Genomic DNA, 22,197 nt, shown 5'->3' on the forward strand with positions numbered 1-22,197 from the left:
CCACAGAGGGGGGGAGCAGAGGGTAAGCCCAGCTAATCAGGACTTGCCTAATAGGACCGAGTGCTTAATGAGAACCCAGGGACTCTGCTTCCCCAGCTGGATTTGGCTGGAGGAAAATGCTTTGTGCTCTCAACACCAGGTTTGAGATGGCTCAGTTCTCTCAGATGTGCTGGAGCAGTGTTTTCTTCCTCCTGTGAATCTATCCTCACTGGACACAAGACAGATCTGTGAGGGATCCGTGGGGATCCAGGGATGCTGGAGGAGCTGCACAAGACCCTGGAAGCAAAAGGACCCATGTTTTGCTTGAAGGGAGATCTTTCAAACCAAAACACTGTTTACACCTTGATTTTCCTAAGCAAAGCCACCAAAGGGCCATGTCTGCTCCTCTCATGTCCTTGGAGCATCCTGAGGAGCTTTGGGGGGATTTTAGGGATTGACTTCAATAAATAACAGCAAATGTTCCACTGTTTTGCCCTGGAGACCTGCTCAGATTGTCTCTGTCCCCTACTACACCCCCAGATCAAGCTGGGGTGTGGTTTTGGGAAGGGGGGGAGGAAGAGGGAAGAAATCTCAGGCCTTTCCCTGATTAATGAGGGAGATTTGGGGTTCAGCACAGGGACTTTGGGATCCAGGCCAAGGCGTCAGGGGGTTGCAGGGTGTGCACAGGGGGGTGGGTGATGGGACACAGGTGGGTGCTGGGTGCATGGGAGCCCAGATGTGCGTGGCGGGTGGGTGCAGAGGTGGGTGCAGAGGTGGGAGGTTGCCTGCACACAGTCAGTGGGTGCAGATGCAGGTGGGCATCCCCACACACACAATAGGTGGGTTCAAGCATGGGTGGCTGTCCAGATGTGCACAGCACCAGGGCGCAGATGCGAGGTGGGTGCCAAAACCAGTGTGTGGGCAAGCAGGAGCCATAACCAGAGCTGGGTTCTCTGTCTGGTGCTGGGCTGGGTCCTGGGTCCCGGTTCGGTGCCAGATCCAGGGCTGTGCCGAGCTGGAGCAGGGCTGGATCCAGCTCCGGGGCTTGGTCCAGCTCCGTGTCCGGGTCGATAGCCAGTGCCAGGTCTCGGCTCTCGGTCTGGGTCCATATCCGAGCTTTCCATCGCCTGCTGGGTCCAGGTCCCGGGGCGGGGCCGGTGCCGGGTCCGTATCCAGGGCTGGGCTGAGGTCCGGTGCAGAACTGGGGCTGGGTCCAGGTCCAGGTCCGTGCCCAGGTCTGGTCCAGCTCGGGGGCGGGCTGGGGTGCTGGATCTCGGTTTGGATGCGGGTCCGTGGCCGGGTCCCGGTGAGGGCTGAGGCGGTGCCGGTCCCGGTGAGGGCTGAGGAGGTGCCGGTGCTGTTCCCGGTGCGGGCCGGGGCGGTGCCGGGTCCGGTCCCGGTCCCGGTGAGGGCTGGGGGGCTGCCGGTCCCGGTCCCGGTCCCGGTGCGGGCCGGGGCGGTGCCGGTGCTGTTCCCGGTGCAGGCCGGGGCGGTGCCGGTCCCGGTCCCGGTCCCGGTGCGGGCCGGGGCGGTGCCGGGTCCGGTCCCGGTGCGGGCTGAGGCTGTACCGATGCCGGTCCCTGTCCCGGTGCGGGCCGGGGCGGTGCCGGTGCCGGTCCCGGTGCGGGCTGAGGCTGTACCGATGCCGGTCCCTGTCCCGGTGCGGGCCGGGGCGGTGCCGGTGCCGGTCCCGGTGCGGGCTGAGGCTGTACCGATGCCGGTCCCTGTCCCGGTGCGGGCCGGGCGGTGCCGGTGCCGGTCCCGGTGCGGGCCGGGGCGGTGCCGGTGCCGGTCCCGGTGCCGGTCCCGTTCCCGGTGCGGGCCGGGGCGGTGCCGGTCCCGTTCCCGGTGCGGGCCGGGGCGGTGCCGGTGCCGGTCCCGGTGCGGGCCGGGGCGGGGTCGCTGCCGGGGCCGAGCGGAGCCGGGCGGGCGCGGGGAGGGCTCAGGCGGCGGCGCCTGCGCGGGGCCATCGCGGCGCTCCGCGAAGTTCCGCGGGGCCCGGGGAAGTTTGGGCTCGGCTCGGCCCCGGCCATGGCCTTCCGCCGGCGGGCCAAGAGCCACCCGCTCTTCAGCCAGGAGTTCCTCATCCACAACCACGCCGACATCGGCTTCTGCCTGGTGCTCAGCGTCCTCATCGCCCTCATGTTCGAGGTGAGACGCCCCCGCCATCGCCCCCCGCCGGGACCGGCTGTCCGTGTGTCCCCACCCCGAGGACGAGGTGACCCCCCTTGCTGTGCATGGGGTGTCCCCCCCTGGGGCTGTCCCGGCTCGGGAGGGTCCCCACCCGGCCCAGGTGCCCCCGTCCCGTACGGGGAGGGGGCTGTGGGGTGCGGGACCCCTCGGTCTGGGGTCAGAGTGCCGCCCCATTCATTCCCCATCGCTCACCCAGCACCGGAGAGGTTCCCCACATTCCCACGGGGACCCAGCCTGCTGCTGGCTTTAGGGGTGGCACATCCTTCTGCCCCCGCTCCAGCTCTGCCGGGGGTCCCTGCCTGAGGAGGGGGAGCTCAGGGGGTGTCAAAACCCTGCCCCAAACCCACCGCAGCTGCCGGGATGTCCCGAGCACTGAGGGGCGCATCAAGCGACAAGCCAAGCCTTGTCTGATACTCCCATCTCTTGGAAATGGAAGATTTTTTTTTTTTGCCATTTTTTCGCCTTTTTTCTTTAACAGTAGCCCTTTCCCAGGTGTTTTCTCCGCGCCGTGGGACGAGCACCGGGGGCTCCCGGGCCTGGGGCAGGAGCCGGCGGCTCCCCGGCCTTTCCCGACCGCGGCCATCCCGCTGGGCTGCGGGCCACGGGAAGGCATCCCCGGCATTCCTTGCCCTGCCCGGGTGGCCGCAGACCCCCGCCAGGCCGCTGTCCCACCACCGCCATGCCGGGAACGCCGCTCTGTCCCTCCCGCTGCTGCGGCTCCTTCCCTGCCCGCCGGCTTTCCCCGTGCCCTGAGCTTCCCTTGGCTCCGGGCATCCCGGGCCGTGGTCAGCGGCACCGCCGGCCGGGACCCCCCCGCCTCCCCCGCTGAACCCTCCCCTTCGGCACTGCCACGTTTCAAAGCAAATCCGGATGGGAAAGGGGTGGCCGGGGGGCCTGGCGAGGGAGGAAAGGCTCCTTCTGTAGCAAATCGCAGGAGGAGGAAATCCATTTCCTTAATTCCTCCCCGCTGGCACCCCTTGCTTCTCTATCCCCCTCTTTTTTTTTTTTTTACTGCGAACTCATTGAATGAACGAATCTCTTACAGCACTCGAACCCTTTTCAACGTCCTTGTGCATGTATGTATGTTTATTTAAGGGTTTCAAAACCGACTCGGGAGGGCCAGCTGTATTCCAAAGCCGCATGCAAATGCTGCAAAGTTGGGCTGCAAGTTTCGTACTCGTACTTTAAAAAGAAAATGCCACTGAAGTTGCGTCTCTGGCTCAGGGTTTCTCCCTGCAGATGGGTTTGTTGAATACTGGGAGACCCATTCTGGTGAAGTACCTGGGCTTGCTGCTGTGGTGCTTTTGGTTGATATGGTGCTGTGAAGGCAATTCTGAAAAATGATGAGCCTGCCCCCGTGGAGGCGGCAGCAGGGAGGGGTTTGTGGTGTATCTGAGGTTTTTTAATGTATTTTAATTAAATCTCCCTCGGATGCTGAAGGCAGCAGTTTGCTACTCTCCAGCAGACCTCAGGGAGACAGTGCTTGTCATGCCAGGGTGGCTTCCAGTGCTCCCTGTGGCTGGCAGCATCATCCCTTGGCGTGGGGTTTGGGACAGCTCTTGGTCCTTGTGGGTATTTCAGTGTACTTTTATTTTATTATTACATTTATTCCTTCTGCTTTCTTTTCCCCTGGAGGGGAAATCAGCCTCTGCTCTTGCCCAGCCCTCCAAACCATCCATCCCTGTTTGTGCCACCTCTGTGGTGAGTTTTGGTGGCAGCTCTGATCCCTTGCCATGGCGAGGAGGAGCTGTCACTGTCCCTTCCCCTCCTTCTCCTCTCATCCCTGCTTCCCACCCTGCAGCCAGGCTTCCACCTTCCCCAATGCCAGTGGCCACAGCCAAGCTCAGGCCCAGCGGAAAAGGCTGAATCCTGCTCACAATAGGCTGTTTCCTGCAGGGAAGGTTTTTTTGGGAAGACACAAATAAGATTTTTAACCTTTTCCCAGGCATCCCTCAGGAGCTGACTGCTTCCTTGCTCCAGCACCCTCCTCAGGGTGATGCTGGGGGGCTGCCATGGGTCTCCCACTGCTCAAGCACAGCATAAGCTACACCTTGAGCTTCTTTTTGGCTGCACAACGTTTCCCCATCCACATGGATTCACCAAGCTGATAATTCCTCTGTGGCAGGGAGCAGGTACCAATCATGATGGGATTTGGAGGCATGAGGCTGTTCCAGGTGATTTGATTATTCCAGTGTTGTGTGTTTTTGAAGATCATGGCGTTGCTCAGGGAGGGAAGCCCCAGGCTTGGAGGGAGTTTCCCCAAAAAGACCTGTCCTGAGCTGGGCACTACAAAGGGTTTTTATTTCCCAGCCAGCCCTAAGCCTTCAGGGTATGAAAACACACTTGGTTGTGCAGCTGCCTGGTGCCAGAGAGGGATTTTGCCACGTGTGTGTGGCTGTTGGAGCCCAGAAAGAAAAACCTCTCCTTCTGATTTCTGGTGAAAAACTATTTTTAGTGAGTCTGTATAGAAACACGAAACAGGTGCTTCCCATCCTCATGCAGAAATTACTTTGCATATCTTTTTCCACTCTGCTTTGCAGAAATATTAAGCAAAGGCCAGGCTGGGTTTAAGCTGTGTCCCACCAGGGGTGGCTGCTGTGAGTGGTGTCTGGTCAGGTTTGGGGAAAACTTTACTGATTTTGGAGAAGTTTCTATATTAGATGGGGGCTGCTGTTGTAATTTCTAATGTAGGGAAAACAAGGCTCGGCCTTATGCCTGGGTGATGAAATAAAGCTATAAACCAGTGTTTTAGCAGTGGTTCCATGCCCTTGCTGGGCTTTCCCCCTGTGCAGATCGTGGGATGTGAGTCACGGGCTCCCAAACTCAGAGTTGTGACACTCGGGAGAAGGCGGCTGACGAATGAGCTGCTATTTCCAGGCTTCCTGCTAAATATACTTTCCCCTTCCCGGTCCCCTCCGTAGTACTCTAAAAATTAAGGCCTTTCCATTGTTAATGAGGGAAAACAAAATGCATTCCTGCCTCCCCTGGTCTTTGCCAGATGTGGGAACCGAGGCATGTGGGGGATGTAGGGGTTGAGTGCTGGGGAAGAGTGGAAAAAAGGTAAAAAAGCACAGTATTTAGGTTTACTTTTAAAAAGGGAATAAACAGGAGGGAGGGTGAGGCAGTGGAAATAGTGTCATGCTGGGGGATGAGTTTGTCTGTGGGGGCAGAGGGGCTGCACCGCCCTTGGGAAGGGCTTTTTGTCAAAGCCAGATGTTTACTTTGAAAGGCTTTGGTCCAAAGTTTGGGCTTTAGTTTACATATAGGGCCTGTGTCAATCCATACCGTGCATCAGCAAGTTTGTGTTTCAATAAACTCTGTCTAGAGAGGGAAAAAAGAAACCCAAAGTTGTGAGAAAAGCCCTTGGACAGCATTTTGTCTGTAATTAGTTTGAGTTGTTTTTCAAGCCGTGGAAATATTTTCCCGGCTCAGACTGCAGAAAACTCCCCCAGCCTCCCCCGCCAGAGGTTTGGAGCTGCTCCTTTCCTCCAGAGTGGCTTTAACTCAAGCAGGACCATGGGGATGGTGGCATGCCTGGGGGTTCCTGGCTGTGGTGAAGATAAATCCCACTGAGATGAGGCTTTGGAGAAGGGAAATGTGTTTCATAGAATCCTGGAATTGTTTGATTTGGAAGGGACCTTAAAACTCATTCCAACCCTCTGCCATGGGCAGGGACAACTTCCAGTAGACCAGATTGCTCAGAACCCTGTCCAACCTGGCCTTGAATACTTCCAGGGATGGGGAGCCCACAACCAATCTGGGCAAGCTGTTCCAGGAGTTCGTAGAGTTTGCTGGGGAAGGATGCTCAAAAATCATCTCTCATTCCTGAAAATATTAGTGTTTGGGAGTCGCAGTGGGCAATTTCTGGGAGAGGTGCTAAACTGCCTGGATGTGTGTGCTTAGACACCTTTTTAAAAGCCACTTGCACATCTGAACAAGTGGAGTTGGGATTTTGACGTGGAGCATTTCATGGGAGGGGTAAAAACAGCATCTTCTACATTGCTGGGTGGGACTCTGAGCACCCTGGTCTATGAAAGGTGTCCCTTCCCATGGCAGGGATTTGGAACATGATCTTTAAGGTCCCTATCAACCCAAGCCATTCTGGGATCTAAAAAAAGGACAGGAAGAGCTTTGCTGCTCCGTATTAGGCAGCAATCTCCAGGATAGGGGGGTGTGGATTTTTCCAATCACCACGTTATCAGGGAGTAAATGCCTGGTGATAGACAGTAAATGTGTGGTGGTGGTGGGATTGCTTGGCTTTACCTATTGCTCTGCCACCCAGGATAGCAAGGTGGATGTGCTGATTTGATTTCTGGCCATGAGGAACAGCCTCATCCCTGTCCTGGCTGATCCAGGCATCTCAGGAAACTCTGGTCATGGTGGACACACTGAGTTTTCTCTCTTCAGCATCCATCTGCACTTTGGTCCTTGAGTTAGTGGCTTTTACCAGCAGAAGGCCACTCACTGCTGAGGATGTTGTTCCTTCTTCATGGCTACAGAGAGCTCCCAGGACAGCTTCTTCCCACATTTACCTGGTTCAGGTACACAGAACCATAAAATCATTAATGTAGGGAAAGCCCTCTAAGGTCATTGAGTCCAACCATTCCCCCAGCACTGCCAAGGCCACCACTAACCCATGTCCCCAAGTGCCACATCCCTCCTGTACGGCAGGATGAGGCTGGGATGAGAAACATCTCCCTCTGCATAGAGGTGCCCTTAATGCAGGTCAGGGAGTGGATGATAAATAAATATACAGCATTTGCTACATGGTCCCTGCTCTGTGTGTCCCATGGAGACAAATCCCTCTCCCACCCTCTAAAAAGGTGTGCCAGGAAGGGTTAGGTTGGATATGAGGAAAATTTCTTTGCTGAAAAGGCAGTCAGTGATTGGAACAGGCTGGAAGTTGTGGAATCACCATCCCTGGAATTGTTCAAAAATTGTGCAGATGTGGCACCTGTGGCCATGGCTTTATGGTGGGCTTGGCAGTGCTGGGGGTACAGTTGGATTCCATGATCTTAGAGGAATTTTCCAACTGAAATTATTCTAAGATTCCATGAATTGTGCCCCTGCCAGTAGCAGTTTAGTGGCAGCTCTGTCTCCACTCTCTATCCTGCAGGGCAGAAGTGTGCCCAGCACTTCCTTTCCTATATCAGCATCTTGTTTCAAGGCAAACAGACAGCAAGTCTTGTGCCTCTGAATAATCCTCACATTGCTCTTCCCACTCCAAACTTCTGCTTTCCCTGGCTGCCTGTGAAATGCTCAAGGCAGGCTCTGAAGAGTTTTGCCATCCCTGGTGCTCATCCCTGTTTTCCAAGCCAAGGAAACCTGTTTTTTGCCTTGCAGCTACCTGCCTCTAGGAGGTTACATTTGTCTTTGGTTGTTAAAATATTTCACTGACACTTGAAGCAACCTGCCACCCCTCTGTAAGGAAAGATGGGGGGTACTGGGATGGCTGCAAAGCTGCCTGTGGTTCTCCAGCCCACAGGAAGCAAAGGCAGGTGTGGAGATGGGACAAAGCGTTGCTTAATGGAGGAACCTTCCTACCAGGCACTCTGGGAAAGAAGATCAGGAGAATCCTTGGAAATTGTGCTGGGGCTGAGCTCTGTCCGGGCATTGCTTCCCATCCTGGAGATACTCTGGGGCCATTTTCCTGAACTCTCAGCTCTGGCCTGTGTCCTCTGCAGCAGGTTAGGAGGCTTCACCTGGAGATGATGTCTTATTCCCAGCTGTTTATAGCAATGGATGTCAGCCAGGTACTCGGGGAGCTGTAAATCCATCAGTGCCTGCTGCCTTTAGCACGTCCATGACACAGCCGCCCATCCCTGCAGCACCACAGCCACCACTGGCTCCATGCCTTTGTTTCATCCCCTGTGCCAGCCTGTGGCAAGGTTTGGATGTAAACTCCAGGTCCTGGATGTGCTGCACAACTCTGGGATGAAGCAACTTGGCTTTTCCAGCCAGCAAGGTCTGTGGGAGCCAGAAGTGTCTCCCTCAGCCAGCTTGGGGCCAGGCGATGCACTTTTTCCATTCCCACCCCAAACTCTGCCCATGGTCTCCATCTCCTGCATCTACTCCTCCACAAACAGAGCACAACATGTGGGATTTTTTTTTTTCCAGTGGAAAAAAACAATAAAATCCCCTAACATCACAAAAACATGCCATGGAGTTTGCTGTCCCCGAGCCGGGGCTGCCTGCACTGGTTGCTCAATGCTGGTGGTGGCAGGATGGGAACACTTGGCAAAGTCCCCCTGTCTCCCCCACAAGCTGTGGAGCAATTTCCAGCTGGGATTTTAATATCCTGCAGCTCTGAAGCAGTGGCAGCCATGTCTGTGTGAAATGCAGCTCATCTCTGTCGGTGTTTGACGGGTACAGGTTTTTTTGGGAATGGTTGTGTTTGAGGGTGGGTGCTTGTGAAGCGTTGGAGGGTTGGCTGGGAGCCACTGGAAAGGGAAAATCTGGTGACCTGCTGCCAGTGTGGGGTTGGATGGGATGAAGGCATGTTTGGTGTTGGATTTCTATGCACTGGATTTTGCTGTGGCCCGAGCTTGAGGGTGCCTTGGTCTCAGAGGTGCAGTTTTGGGGTGTGCTGTGGGGTGGATGCTCTGCCCCATCCCCACAAAGCCTCCCGCTTTGCTGCTGGGGAGGAGCATTCCTTTGAATTAAAAGCAATTTAGTCAATGGCCATCTCTCTGCTGATCAGTGACAGGATCAGAGGGAATGGCTGGGGCTGTGTCAGGAAAGGTTTAAGTTGAATATTAGGAAAAGGTTCTTTTCCCCAGAGGGTGGCTGGGTACTGAACAAGCTCCCCAGAGAATGGTCATAGCCCCAAGCCTGACAGAGTTCAGGAATGGTTTTGACAACGATCAGGCACAGGACAGGGTTCTTGGGGTGTCCTGTGCAGGAACAGGAGTGGGATTTCAGTGGTCTTTTTTGGTCCCTTCCAACTCAGGATATTCCCTGATTTGATTTTTTCATTCAATAAATGAAAAGTGAGCAGCGGAGCCCTGGGTTTTGGATGTCCTGATACCTCATCCCAGGCTTTTTTTTCTCTTTTTGTCCATGCATCTGGGGTCTTGTGGGTGACCAGGGCAAGGTTCAGTGTTTCTGCAAGTGAAGCTGGTGCTGGCATATCTCCCTGGGTGATTTGCCTTTCCCATTGTGATGGGAGAAAAAACTGGTCCAGAGGAATGGATGTAACAACTGATTTGCTTCTTGTCCCTTCTGTGTCTTTGACAGGTCACAGCCAAGACTGCCTTCCTGTTCATCTTACCTCAGTATAATGTTAGTGTGCCTACAGCAGGTGAGAGATGCCTCTGCTCCACAAATCCTGAGGGAAGGTTGAGTCTGGTCTGCCCCACATCCTCACTTCCAGCTGCTTTGGGCTCACCCTCTACTGATCAGCTGCTCAGGGTCTTGTCTGGCAGTAAATGCAGTCTGGCAGAGATGTTAAAAATAAAATGTTTTGGGAAGAGGCAAAGTTTGAGTGGCTCAGAGCACTCTGGTCATGTTTGCCAGCCCTCATGCTGCCAGGGTTGGGAAGAAGTGCTTTCCAGGGAGTTTGGAGGCTTCCTCCCTCTTCCTGCCATGGCCAGGCCACTCTGTGCTCCCTGCAGGACGAGGATGCTGCTCCAAGCCTGGTCAGGCTGGATCAGCTGGTGATTGCCTGCCTGGAGCAGCTTCTTATCCCCCTGAGGAGCAGGAGGGATTTACCTCTTTGCCAAGCAGCAGGGGCTGTGCATGTCATCCCTGTCCTGCTGATTTTTGGGGATGGCACCTGGAGGGGAGGGTGGAGAGGCACGTGGTACACAACATCCCTGCTCCAGGCAGGTTCTGATTCACAGGGAGTAAATTCCAGGAGGCTCTGAGCTGGTGCAGCTCAGAACCAAATGGACCAGAGGAGGTGTCCCAGCTCCCAGCCAGGAGGCTCAGCCCCTGTTATTCCTATTTTGGCTGCTGGTTGCTGCCTTCCTGGCTCAGAGCCCCTCTGGATCTGGCAGGGATCTGGGCACTGGCCTGGAGACAGCAGGAGGTGCTTTGGGTAAAGGCCTGGGCTTGGGATGAGCCAAATGCCCGGGGCACAAAGCCTGGCCTGGTGGCAGAAAACTGCAGTTAATTGGGAGTGTTTGAGTAATCATCCAAAGAAAGAGCAGGGCTGGGATTAGGGGAGCTACAGTGAGGCAGACATGCGGAAGAGAAAAGCTCTGCCCTTAAAGGCTTTGGTTATGGCTGAAGGAATCATCCAGATTAAATTGTGGTCCCTTCTCCCCTGTGGCACAGTCCAGACAACTTCTGCTGCTGGTTTTTAAGGGATTTGTTCTTTCCTGATACAAGAAGTCCCAGGGGGCACAGAAACGTCTCCCTAGGACCAAGTATTGGGGTATCAATACAGGGCATGAGCTAGTGGGGAGAGAGATCTTAGTGCAGCAGCTTCTTGGGAGGAATCTGAATTTTTCCAAGGCTTTCCCACATCCTCCATAGCTCCTGCTAGAGTTTCTGAGGTGCCCTGTAGAGAGGAGGCAGAGCACATGTACATGATATTATTTTCTTTGGCCTTGCAATTCTATCTTTTACCTTGCTCTGGGATACAGGCACCATTTTAACCTCTGGGTCTGCACAGCACCAGGGCTCCTAAGGACAGGGTGTTTTCTTATCCTTGATGCCAGCTGTGTTCATAAATCCTGTTCAAATCTTAGAAATCTGGAATGAGGCTTTGTTTAGGGTAGGCAGGGCTGGTGACAGAGCAGTCTCTTCCCAGCACTGGTATCAGGAAAGGACAGACTGGATCAGGGTGAGAGAGAGCAGCAGCCAGGAGTGGGCTGGGCTTCATGTGATGATACTTCCTTCAGCCTTCCCAACTCTGCTTCTTCCCATAAGCTTCAGAGATGAAAATAGTCACCTAAATGCAGATGTCTGGAGTATTTTGGGTGCTGCTGGGTCTCCTGTTGCTCCAGAAGAGCACAGCCTTCTGTGGGTCCTATTTCTAATCCACCAGCCCTGTGCTGCTGCCTCGGATCTCTGAACAGCAGAAGGCATCTGCATTTAGGCAGCTGAATCCCACTCCAGCAGTTTTCAGGGAGGAGTGGGAGATCATAAGGAAGTGTTAAATCATAACTGAGGGGGTGGAAATCTTATCCCAAGCTCTGATGTTCCTAGTGGGGCATCCCAGATCCCGTCACTTGCTTCAGCCTCCCATGTCTTCATCCTTCCAGGTGATAAATTCCCATCTCCACAGCTGACTATGCCAGTAGCAGGGGGAAGCTTTTAGTGTCCTCTTCCTTGAGGTGTGTATCTGTAAGAGGGGAAACCACCCAGCTCTGCCCTGAAGAGAGCCCTTTTTCCCTGCCACTGGCATAGTCATGACCTCTCTCTGGTGTCCCCATCCAAGCTGCTCCCCACTAAGCCCTCACCTGGAAATCCTTTGGGCCATGGAGGTCTGACCCACACTTTGGTGTCTTTGCAGATGGGGAGCTGGTCCAGTATCACTATGGGCTGAAGGATCTGGTCACCATCCTCTTCTACATCTTCATTGCCATCATCCTGCACGCGGTGGTGCAGGAATACGCCCTGGACGTGAGCGCCATTCCCTGTCTTGTGTCCTCAAAATGCCCCACATCCCACGGGGGCTCTGCACTTAAATGCTGTTCTGGGGGTGGTCTGGGGGCTGAGGTGGTGATGAGTGAGCCTTCATCTCTGGAGGCTGCTTGGGATGATGAGGAGCGGAGAGAGAGCTGACGGTGGCTGATGTTTTCTTGTTGTTTGTCTCTCCCTCTGCTCCTTCCCAGAAAATCAACAGGCGTCTGCATCTCTCCAAGGTCAAACACAGCAAGTTCAATGAGTCAGGGCAGCTGGTTGCCTTCCACCTCACCTCTGTCATCTGGTGCTTGTACGTCGTGGTGACGGTAAGGCACGGGGCTGGCTGGCACTTGGGTTTCCAGGGGGAACTGTGGGATCTGGAGCACAAAATCCCACTGGCAGCAGTGTCCCCAGCCAGCTTCTGGGCCAAAACAGGCACATTTCAGTCAGTTTGGTTTTCAGCTGTGGTGGATCTTTGCAGCCACTGCCTGAGGGCAGTTTTGGGAGATCCTTCTCCTGTGTTGTACAAGGCACAAGTAAATAGGCTGTGAAATATTTTTGGAGCTGGGCCCCAGAAATCCTGCCTGGCCCCATCATCTCCATCCTCTGCTCCAGGACCTGATGCCTTACTCAGCTTATTTTCCTCCTTATGTACATTCAGGGCCTTGAGGTTTCTGGGTGCCTTTTTTGGGGTCATGGGGCTAATGGGCAGAATTTTGGGATGCCTCTTTATTGTTCCTTCCTTGGCAAGCTGATGGTGAGGGAATCTTTGAAAACAGGGAAACCTTGTTGTTCCTTTGGGTGTCAACCCAAAGAATTTAGAGGGAAAACTGTCATTTTTGGGAAGGAAGGGGGAGGAAAGAACAGGTGTTGTGGGAAAAATCTGACTGTTTTGGCAGTGTGAAGTGATGATGCTTTGCTACCTGCAGCCACTGGGGTCCAGCTGTGGTCTGCAGTGGCTCTGGGGATGGATCCTTGGGAGATTCCCTCCCCACTGCTCAGAGGGTCTTGCCAGCCCTTCTTAGAGAACTGCTTTTCCCTTCAAGGCCAGCATTTCTAGACATCTTCTGGCACTGCCTCTGCTCCCTAGAGCTCTGAGGAAGGAAACTTTGTAAAAACAGTTGATGCTGCTGTTTTTGGGCTCCTCTTGCCCAGTGCCAGACCCATCCCTCAGCAGCTGTGGGGCTGGAGCCTCCTGTACAGCCCACATTGCTGTGATGTGCCCCCCAGACACCCTTGTGCTTCCCTGGCCTTCTCTAGCTGGAAAAAAGGGTCTTGGGACAGACAGGGAATGGATTATAATGACTGGGCAGGACAAATTTCCCATGCCAGCATCTTCTTTGCAAAGCCCAGGGCAGCATCTGTGTGGCAGGAGTGAGAAGGGAGTCCCATCCTGTAAGGCAAGAGGTGGAAACTGAAACTATCCAATTCATATCCAGTTATTTCTGTTGGTGTTTTCTGTTCCTCTTCCTCTTCAGAAGCACTTCTTGTTGCTGAAGTGCTGCTGGGGTTGGAAATGCCAGTGGGCAAGAAGCCTCTGGACCATGCACACGGCTGCCTGAGCCATGCTACAGGAATCTCACCCCTACACCTCCAGAGCATTCCAAACCCCAGAATATCCTCTCCTGAACTTGGGACCCTCTGTGCAACTGAGCAAGCAGCCTTCAGCCCCCAAACAAGGGGCCTGGTGAAATTTTAGAGGGGTGCTATAGACCCACAGATGCAGAGCTCAGCCTTGGCCCTCACAGGGAATGTGGGTTTTCCTGCAGGCTGTGACGAGGCTCAGGTGTCATCCCCAGTTCCTCATTTCACTGTACCATCAGCCCACCCTCTCATAACCTGTTTTGTTTTGCTGAAGCCTTGCCTCTCTTCTCTTTTTCAGGAAGGATACATTTCAAACCCCCGGAGTCTGTGGGAAAACTACCCTCATGTTTATCTGCCGTAAGCACTTGGGAGGGCATTTTGTTCTGGGGCTGGCCACTTCCTTCCTCTCCATGGTTTTGCCTGCTGGGAGTGGGGTGCTGACAGCACAGCACCCTCTGCATGCACCCTGCAGTGAGACCATGAGGAGTGGGGGTATCTCATTTGTGAGCCTGAGGAGGGGTGTTCCAGAGGGTTTCATCAGGAAGGCCCTGTGGGCTTGGTTATTCATCCTGCCTGTTTCCTGCATCACCTTAGGAAGGTCTCTTTGCTGTTCATTTTTCACAGCAGAAATGTAGTGGGGGATGACCCTTCCTTCTTGGTTTTTTACAAAAGTGAGGTTTGCTGAGAGCACAGAGACCACAGCACAAGCATCTAGATAAACTCCATGTGCAGTTCTCTTGGCTCAACAAATAATTTCAGCCCTGAAATGATTTCTCCTAAGTCTCTTGGCTCCAAAACAGTGGAGGGATTGCCCAGTGCTGCCCTGGCACTCGGGCTCTTGGGGTCCTGCCTTGGCCTGGTCTGGCTCATGTGGCTCCTCCCTGCATTTCAGGTACCAGGTGAAGTTTTTCTACCTGTGCCAGCTGGCGTACTGGCTGCACGCCCTGCCCGAGCTCTACTTCCAAAAAGTCCGCAAGGTGAGAGCCAGGTGGAGGTTTTGGGAGAGGGAAGGCGGGTGGAGAGGGCTGAGAGGTTGATTTGGCTTTTCTGCCCCTGCCAGGAGGAGATCCCCCGGCAGCTGCGCTGCATCGCGCTCTACCTGCTGCACATCGCCGGCGCCTACCTGCTCAAGTGAGTCACCTGCCTCAGCAGCCCTCCCACACCAGGGATGGGGCTGCTTCTGCCCTGGGGTCACCTGGGAATCCTCCTGGGGTGAAGGGCTTAGAAGGAATAAATGGAATTGTTTCAGTGGAGAGTGACTTTTTACCTAGGAAGGTATACAGGACAAGGGGAATGGTTTTAGACTAGAAGAGATTTGGATATTGGGAAGAAATTCTTGCCTATAAGGATGGTGAGGCACTTGGCACAGGTTATCCAGAAGGTTTACCACCCCTGGAAATGTTCAAGGGCAGGTTGAATGGGCATTGGAGCAACCTGGGACAGTGAAAGATATCCAGGACAGGGGGTTGGAGTGAGATGATCTTTAAGGTCCCTTCCCACCTAAACCATTCTCTGCTAAAAAGCAAAGCAGCCTTGCCAGCCATAAGGTTTTATGTTGGATGTATCCCAGCTCTGCCAGTGTTTTGGACTGTTGGTGGTTTATAGACAGGGATTTCCCCTACTACAGTCCCATCCCCACTGCTGCACAGAGGTCTGGCTTTGGGCTGGCGCTGCAGCTCATGGGCAGCAGGGCTGAGGCTGCAGCTGGTTGATGAAGGTAGAAGGATGAAGGTAGAAGGATGAAGGCTGACCAGCCCAGTGATGTTTTTTTTCCTCTTCCCTGCCAGTTTAACCCGCTTGGGGCTGATCCTCTTGCTGTTGCAGTACTTGGCTGAGTTCTTCTTCCACATGGCACGGCTGGTTTACTTCACGGACGAGAACAACGAGAAGCTGTAAGCAGGGGAGCTGCCTGTGGCTCCTCTCTTCTGGAGCCCAGGAGAGCCTGGATCTCGCTCTCCCCTCCTGGGTCAGCACTGGGGCTGCTCCTGCCCACATCTCTGCTTGTCCTCCTGCAGGTTTAACGTCTGGGCCGTGGTGTTCGTGGTCACCAGGCTCTTCACCCTCACCTTGTACATCCTGGTCATCGGCTTCGGGCTGCCGCGCGTGGAGAGCCAGGCCATGGACCCTGAGAGAGGGAACTTCTTCAGCTTCCTCTTCAACAACATTCTCTTCAGGTAGGAATGCCCTCTGTGTCTCCCTTGGCTGTGTTTTCCCAGCATGGGTTTTTCTGAGTTTGGAAATCATGGAGTCCCAGAATGGTGTGGGTAGGAAGGGACCTTAAAGATCATCTCGTTCCAACCCCTGCTGTGGCCATGGATGCCATCACTGGACCAGGTTGCTCCAAGCTCCATCCAAATGGGATCCAGACAGTGATGATCTGATCCTGATTCCATTTAGGGAAGGTCTTAGTGAGCTGAAGGGGGTGTGAAAGAAGCAAGGAGGGATTTAAAGGCTACACAGAGCCAAAATGGAGGGGAAAAGTCAGGAAATTAAGTGTTAATCAAGTGAAGTTACAAAGTGCAAGCCTTTCTTGGAGAAATGCTTGCACCTGTAAGTGTACCTCTTGTACCTGTAAGTGCATTTACATGGATGTGGTCAAGGAAAAGACATTTTCCCTTCTGCTTGGCCATGTTTTGCTGCCTGTTGATGTGGGAAGCAGAGGGTGGAATGGGTTTCTCATACCTTGCAGTCTGTCAAGTCTGGGAACCTTTCTCACCCTTGCAGCAGCTGTGGGTTCAGTTCAGAATTTGCTAGGCATGGTCATTCTCAATCTTTTTGAAACCAAGGACTGCTGGCACACCTGAGGATTTGAGGGTCTTTCTTACCTCCCTTCCACCTTTTAGATCATCCAGGAACCTCGTATCTTGACTGTGCCACTTTGTGTTTTGGGCAGTGCTGGTTGAGATGATCCTGCTCATCCATTCCTGCCCTAAAGATGAAAGAATCAATGAATCAAATCCTGAGAGGGAGGAGGGAAAGGAAGGTGGCTGCTCTGGGCTCAGGGGTGGCAGAAAGGAGAGATGGTGGCTGGAGGGACGGCGTCTGCCACGTGGGGGGACCTCGGCCGCCAGCCGCGGTGTGGGGGGAAGGCCGGGCTGGGGGTGGCCTCGCTGCTGTGTTCTCAGCCTGCCTCTTCTCCGCCCCTGGCAGAATGAGTGTGCTGCTGTTGGTGTGCCTCTTCCAGGCCTCGGTGATGTGGCGCTTCATCCACTTCCAGCTGCGGCGCTGGAGGGAGTACTGGAACGAGCAGAGCAGTCGGAAGCGAGCTGCCGCCGCCGCCGCCGGCACCAAGCAGCAAACCAAGCTGCTCAAGAGGGACTCGGGTGAGTGCTGGAAGGGTGGCACTGTGGAGGTGTCAGTCCTGGGTTCAGCATCGCCCTGCTGCCTGTGCAGGGTGTCCCCAGCAGTGTCCTGATGCCATGGGGGTTTCCTCATGTCTGTGGGCCAGTCCGGAGAGAATAAAGGGTTTGGGTTGTGCAAGGGACAAAGTTTATTTCTCCATAGATTCACAGAATGGTTTAGGTTGGAAAAGAGCTCTGAGATCATGGAGTCCAACCTTTGACCAATCACCATGGTGTCAACCAGACTAGAGTGCTGAGTGCCACGTCAGGTCATTCCTTGGACACCTCCATGAGTGGTGACTCCAAACCTCTCTGAGCAGCCCATTCCAATGTTTAATCACCTTTTCTGTGAGGAAATTCCTTCTAATGTCCAACCTGAGCCTTCCTTGTGTCAACCTGAAGCTATTTCATCTTGTCCTGTCCCTCATTCCCTGGGAGCGAAGCCCCACCTGGCTGCACCCTCCTCTCAGGGACGTGTGGCAAGTGAGAAGGTCCCTCCTGAGCCTCCTTTTCTCCAGGTTAAACACCCCCAGCTCCCTCAGATTACACTCTAGACCCTTCACCAGCTCCGTGTCCCTTTGTTGCCATCCCCAGGTTACCATGAAAACGGAGTGGTGAAAGCAGAGAACGGAACCTCACCTCGCACCAAGAAGCTCAAGTCTCCATAGAAGCCAAGGGTTGTCTCCTGGGGAGGAGGGCGAGATACCAGGACTGAGCAGCCCCTCCTCCTGCTCCTCTCGAGCGGCGTCTTGAAAGGCTCGGAATCATCTTCCCAAGGTGTCTCTCGCTCTCCTCCCTTCCTTTCTTGCTCTTGTGAACCGTTTGCAATAAACCAAAAAGTCCCCGTTCCCCTTCTCCCATCCCCCTCATAGGAACCTTCTCCAGCCCTCCTGGTTTTGCTTTCCTCTGATCGTAAACCAGCGTGCAATTTTTTTTTTTTTTTCCTTTTCTATTTTAGTGTTCAGTTATTTTGGTTAAATGGTTACAAATGTATCATAGATGGTTCCAAACAATCCTTTTTTCTCCTACAGCATGTTCCTCCCCTCTCTTCATGGTGCTTCTCTGAGCCCCTGGGACAGGGCCACGACAGCTTGAAGGCACCAAATGTGTGTTATGGGATCAGATTCCTGGGGGAATGTGCTGGGGCTGTGAGATCTGAGGCTCAGGGGTGCTCTCAGGTGAGATGGGGCACAACTGGCCAGCACTCGGCAGGATGGTGATGCTGCAAAGAGAGACCAGGGTCTGATGGAGGAAGCTCAACCCTGTCTTGTCTCCTGGTGGACCTCTGGTTAACTGGGGTTTTCAGAACCCTGCTTTTGAGAATTTTCAAGAGCTGGGCAGCAGAGAAGGGAGAGAACTTCCCTCTTCATATAGAAGGTCCATCTCCCAGCCTCTGCTTGCCCCAGCTGGGTTTCTCTTGGCTGCCCTGTGGTTGTTCTGGCCCTCCTAGCCCCAAGAGCTGGGCCCAGGGCTCTGCAGCTCTCAGTGTTTTGTTAAGGTGCAGGAGCATCCTCAGTTCCACATGAATCCTGCCCTGCTCTGAGTGTTGGCCTGGCTCTTGTCAGCCCAGCCCTTTGCCAGCTTGTCTGTGCCTCATGGACCTGGTGTTCTTGTTGCTCATGACCACATCCAGGTGACAAACGGGTTGCTGCAAAGAATTTTGCATCAGTGGGACTGTGCCCCTCGTGCTGTCACCGCAGCCTTCCTCATCCCTACCGTACCAGTCCAGCCGTGCCATCGGCAGCCACCAGCTTCACTCTTTGTTTCCAAAGGATACAGCGCTTGTATCCACCCAAGGTGCTATCAAATCCAGGATTTCTTCCAAAAATCCTAGCCCCTTCATCCCTTTCTGAGCTGTGAATGAGATGACAGGGAAGGAAGGCGAAGGAGGCTGGGGCTGCAAGGAGCAGCTTGCATTTTAGGAAAAGCCTGGCTTGTGACACGTAGCTGTTAGCAGATGGAGTCGTCTCAAATCTACCTCAGAGGCCATCTGTTGCTGCAGACCACTTTCCCCTCTTGCTCCTGCCCGCTAACACCTCCACGTGCTGGCAAGAGGTTTTGTGGAAAGCCAGATCCCACCAGCTTCATCCCTCGCTGAGTCTGCTGGGGGTTTCATGGGTCAGTGCCATCTCACTGGGCTTCTTTTTGGGGTGCCACGCCAGGCTAGGTTTGGCAGGTGAGCAGTGGTGGCACCTGTGTCCCCACACTGTCCTCTGGGGCAGTTCCTGAGCTGGGCTTTGCTGTTGGTGCCCCTCTTGTGCAGTGAAGTCGGCCGTAGCTTTAGTTCTGCTTTGCCACGGCAGGAACAGGGGACTCGTGGTGTGTCCCCTTGGCTGGGTGAGGAGAGGGACACAGAGCTGGGCTGCTGTCCATGTGCAGTCCAGGATTGATCCTTGGTGTGCCCCTGGCTCAGCCCTTGGGGGCAGCTGAACTCTGGTTCTCTCCGAGTGCAATTCCAGCTTGAGGCTGGTGCTGTTGTCCTTTGCGCCAGTCGTGTTTTGAGGAATGGGTGACAGTTGATTTTCTGCCCCTCTTTGAGCTGAGTTGGGTTTTTTCCCCATTTATTTTGAGTGTCTTTTGTCCTTTCCTCCCTCTCTCCTTGTTGAGGAGGCACTGGAGGGAGAAAACATGCAGGGACATGAGGACAATTGGTCAAATTCCACTTGTTCCTCAATCCCCACAACATTGGAGAGATACAGGCAGGAGAGGGCTTTCCCTGTTTTCAGGGGATCTGGGGAAGGAGGCTGGAGCAGAGCCCCTGGTGGTACTTTGCCATTGCTCCTCGTAGCCTGTGCTGGGAGGATAAGACACTTTTTGGCTCAGAGGCAGCGACAGGACCCGCGGTGCAGTGTGATCGGGGGGAAAAGAGCTTTGTGCTGGGGAGGTCATGGAAAAGGTTTAGTGTGAGAGGTTTTTCCTTTCTCTTGCCTCTTCCCATCCCCTTCCAGCCACTGCCAGTGCCCTCCAGGAGTGACTGCTGGCTGGCACCTCCCCAGGCCTTTCTGCATCACTGGTGCCTTGCAGCAGCCGAGCTGCTGACTCTGTTAGCAGGTGACACATAGAGCCCGCAAAAACACAGCTGCTGAATGATTCCTCCTCCTGCCTGCTTGGCTTCAGGCAGCTTTTCCACTTGCACAATCCTATCTCTATACTGTATACAGTAGCTGGTGATGCTTTGTATCCCAAGTGCCTTATGTTGTAGCCTCTCTGTGCACTATAGCAGTAGCTGAACACCCTCCTTTGTTACTACATATGTACAACATGTGCTACATTTATGTGTTTTCTGTTTCCTTTTTGATAGAGCTACCAGGAAAAGGGACATTTGTTTTTGAAGCATTTCCATGTGTTCTTTTTATGACTTTGGTTTTTTAGACCTATAGATGATGTGGATTTTTTTTTTTTTTTTTAGCCCTCCTCTGTAATTAGTCCTCAGAAATCCCTGTCCTTCTGTTAGACCCAAACCTGGCAGGTTGTTTTTTTTGAGCTGAGCCTTTGTTGTGAGGCGATATCCACTGTCATCCTGGAGGTTTGCAATCCCATCCCCACCAGAGGGGCTGCCTTGGGCTGCTCCTATCTCTGTGTTGTAATGCAAGCACAATCCCTGGGCTGCAAGCCTGCAGTAACTGCTGCTGTTGTTCCTGTGTCCTTGTCATTTCTCAGCAGATCCAGCCTTCCTTTCAGCCCAAAGAGCTTTTTCTTGGAGCATTTTCATTGCAAGCCCTTAGTGGTCAGTTTGTCCTTGGCCTCTCTGCCTATGAAATGCCACGAGCTCACTTCCCTTTACTGGATGCTCTTCTCATGCCCCATCTGTGTCATCTGCAGAAAACATCATGGAATTGTTGGGTGAGGTTAGAAAATGCCTCAAAACTCATCAAAGTCCAACCTTTAATCCAACACCAAGATCCAACCCTGAACAGGAGCTCTTGTCCACCACAGTGCAGAAGGTGATGGAGATTATCCAAAACTTCCAATGGGACATGATTCATTGCACTCATTTCCCATGGGCTTGAGGCTGCTTTAGTAGTCTGTGTCCATTATCCAACCTAAGGAGATCAGGAATTGAGTAGCCTGTGGTTTTTGGGGTGAAGTGTAGTGTTTTCCTGTCCTAGCATAGAAGAGCTGTGAAATACCAGCACTAGTTCTCTTTTCTTGTCTTAGGTAGTTGGAAAATGGGCTTGGGAAGAGAACGGGGTGGAGGAAAAACAGATGTAGCATTTCACATACAGTTTTTGAGTGACTCTTACATTATGGGGCATTACAGTTGCATTTTATGTTGTTATTGTTGTTATTTAGGATTCTTTCTCCTTACTCATCATGTTTGGGTTAGTAGTAACCAAGTTCCAGTTCCCCTGTAGGTCTCCTTACCTTCAACTCAGTGTTTTAAAAGGTATTTTTGGTAGGCTTCCTGGTTGGAGGGAAGTGTGGTCGCTCTGGGATGTCTCCTCCTTGCCTCCAAGTGACTCTGGGAGCTTGGAACCATCCTGCCTCTGCTGCAGTGCCTGGGGCTCTACAGCAGCCTCAGGCTCTTGCTTTTGGTAGATGGACCCCAGGTTGTGTCAGTGATGGGTGGAGATGATGGGGTTTGCTTTACAGCCTTCCAGGAAACTTCATGGCGGATGAAAGGTTGGTTTAGTAGGTTTTATACTCGGTGAGGTATGTTCCTCCTCCTTGGAGCTGTTTTTCTGGGAAGAATGGCTGTTGGAAAAGCCAGGCAGAGGTGTGTAGTTTTTCCTCGAAAATGTTGAACTCGACTGATCAAACTTCAGCAAAGGAACTCGAGGAAAAATTCTGTTCTTCCATATTTATGCTTTAGTGCAAATTTCCTGATTTTGGACGGGGTGGGGGGGGGAATTAACAGTCTCTGGTATTTTTTTCCCATTTGTTTCATTCTTCCTGTCACTTCAGTTTTTGTACGGATTTTGTTTGTTGTTGTTTGTTGTTCAATGACTTTTGTGATAAACTCAGCAGAAGTATTTTTCTGAAATAAATAAATAAAAGGCATAGATTCTTCCAGTGCTGTTTCAACTGATGCTTTATTGTTGTTAAGCTGTACATGTGGCAGGGACACCTTCCACTATCCCAGGTTGCTTCAAGCCCTGTCCAGCCTGGCCTGGGACACTTCCAGGGATCCAGGAGCAGCCACAGCTTCTCTGGGCAACCTGTGCCAGGGCCTCACCACCCTCACAGGGAACAATTTTTCCCCCAATATTCAATCTAAATATCTCTTTCAGTCAAAAGCCATTCCCCCCTATCCTGTCACCTCAAGCCCTTGCAGCTGGGATTCATCTTCCCACATTTCCCATGTCCACAGCATGGGCAGCTGCTCCAGAGTTCATTATTCGTGGCTGCTTTCATCAGAGGGAGTGGAGGATAAGGGTATTTGTAGGAGATGATTTATCTGATGTGGTTTAGGCACATATTTTTGGTGAGCTATATTGTATATTTTGTGCAGCTGGCCCCAGGCACACGACATCACTTGGCTGAGGGTTAGGTTACGGTTTCGTAGCCTGTGCAGAAAATAGTTTCT

At 53.3% G+C, this 22,197-nt stretch overlaps 1 protein-coding gene across 1 annotated transcript; it reads left to right on the plus strand.

Moving 5' to 3' along the window:
- The first annotated feature begins 1,941 nt into the window (after positions 1–1,941).
- Positions 1,942–21,683, plus strand: TRAM2 (translocation associated membrane protein 2). Its single transcript, XM_064411637.1, has 11 exons — positions 1,942–2,130; positions 9,409–9,472; positions 11,633–11,742; positions 11,955–12,071; positions 13,628–13,686; positions 14,222–14,306; positions 14,390–14,460; positions 15,117–15,221; positions 15,345–15,503; positions 16,480–16,652; positions 17,265–21,683. Exons 1-11 carry the CDS (start codon positions 2,011–2,013, stop codon positions 17,336–17,338), a joined length of 1,137 nt encoding a protein of 378 aa, XP_064267707.1. The 5' UTR covers positions 1,942–2,010; the 3' UTR covers positions 17,339–21,683.
- The last annotated feature ends 514 nt before the right edge of the window (positions 21,684–22,197 follow it).

This window comes from Passer domesticus, chromosome 3, assembly GCF_036417665.1.
Source record: "Passer domesticus isolate bPasDom1 chromosome 3, bPasDom1.hap1, whole genome shotgun sequence".
NCBI classification, from domain to species: domain Eukaryota; kingdom Metazoa; phylum Chordata; class Aves; order Passeriformes; family Passeridae; genus Passer; species Passer domesticus.

What these genes read in the sequence shown, in the direction of transcription:
- TRAM2 (XM_064411637.1), top strand. Translation starts at nt 2,011, where the DNA reads ATGGCCTTCCGCCGGCGGGCCAAGAGCCACCCGCTCTTCAGCCAGGAG. An exon ending in GACGAGAACAACGAGAAGCT is followed by an intron (nt 15,222 to 15,344) that starts GTAAGCAGGGGA and finishes GTCCTCCTGCAG; the next exon opens with GTTTAACGTCTGGGCCGTGG. An exon ending in TTCAACAACATTCTCTTCAG is followed by an intron (nt 15,504 to 16,479) that starts GTAGGAATGCCC and finishes CGCCCCTGGCAG; the next exon opens with AATGAGTGTGCTGCTGTTGG.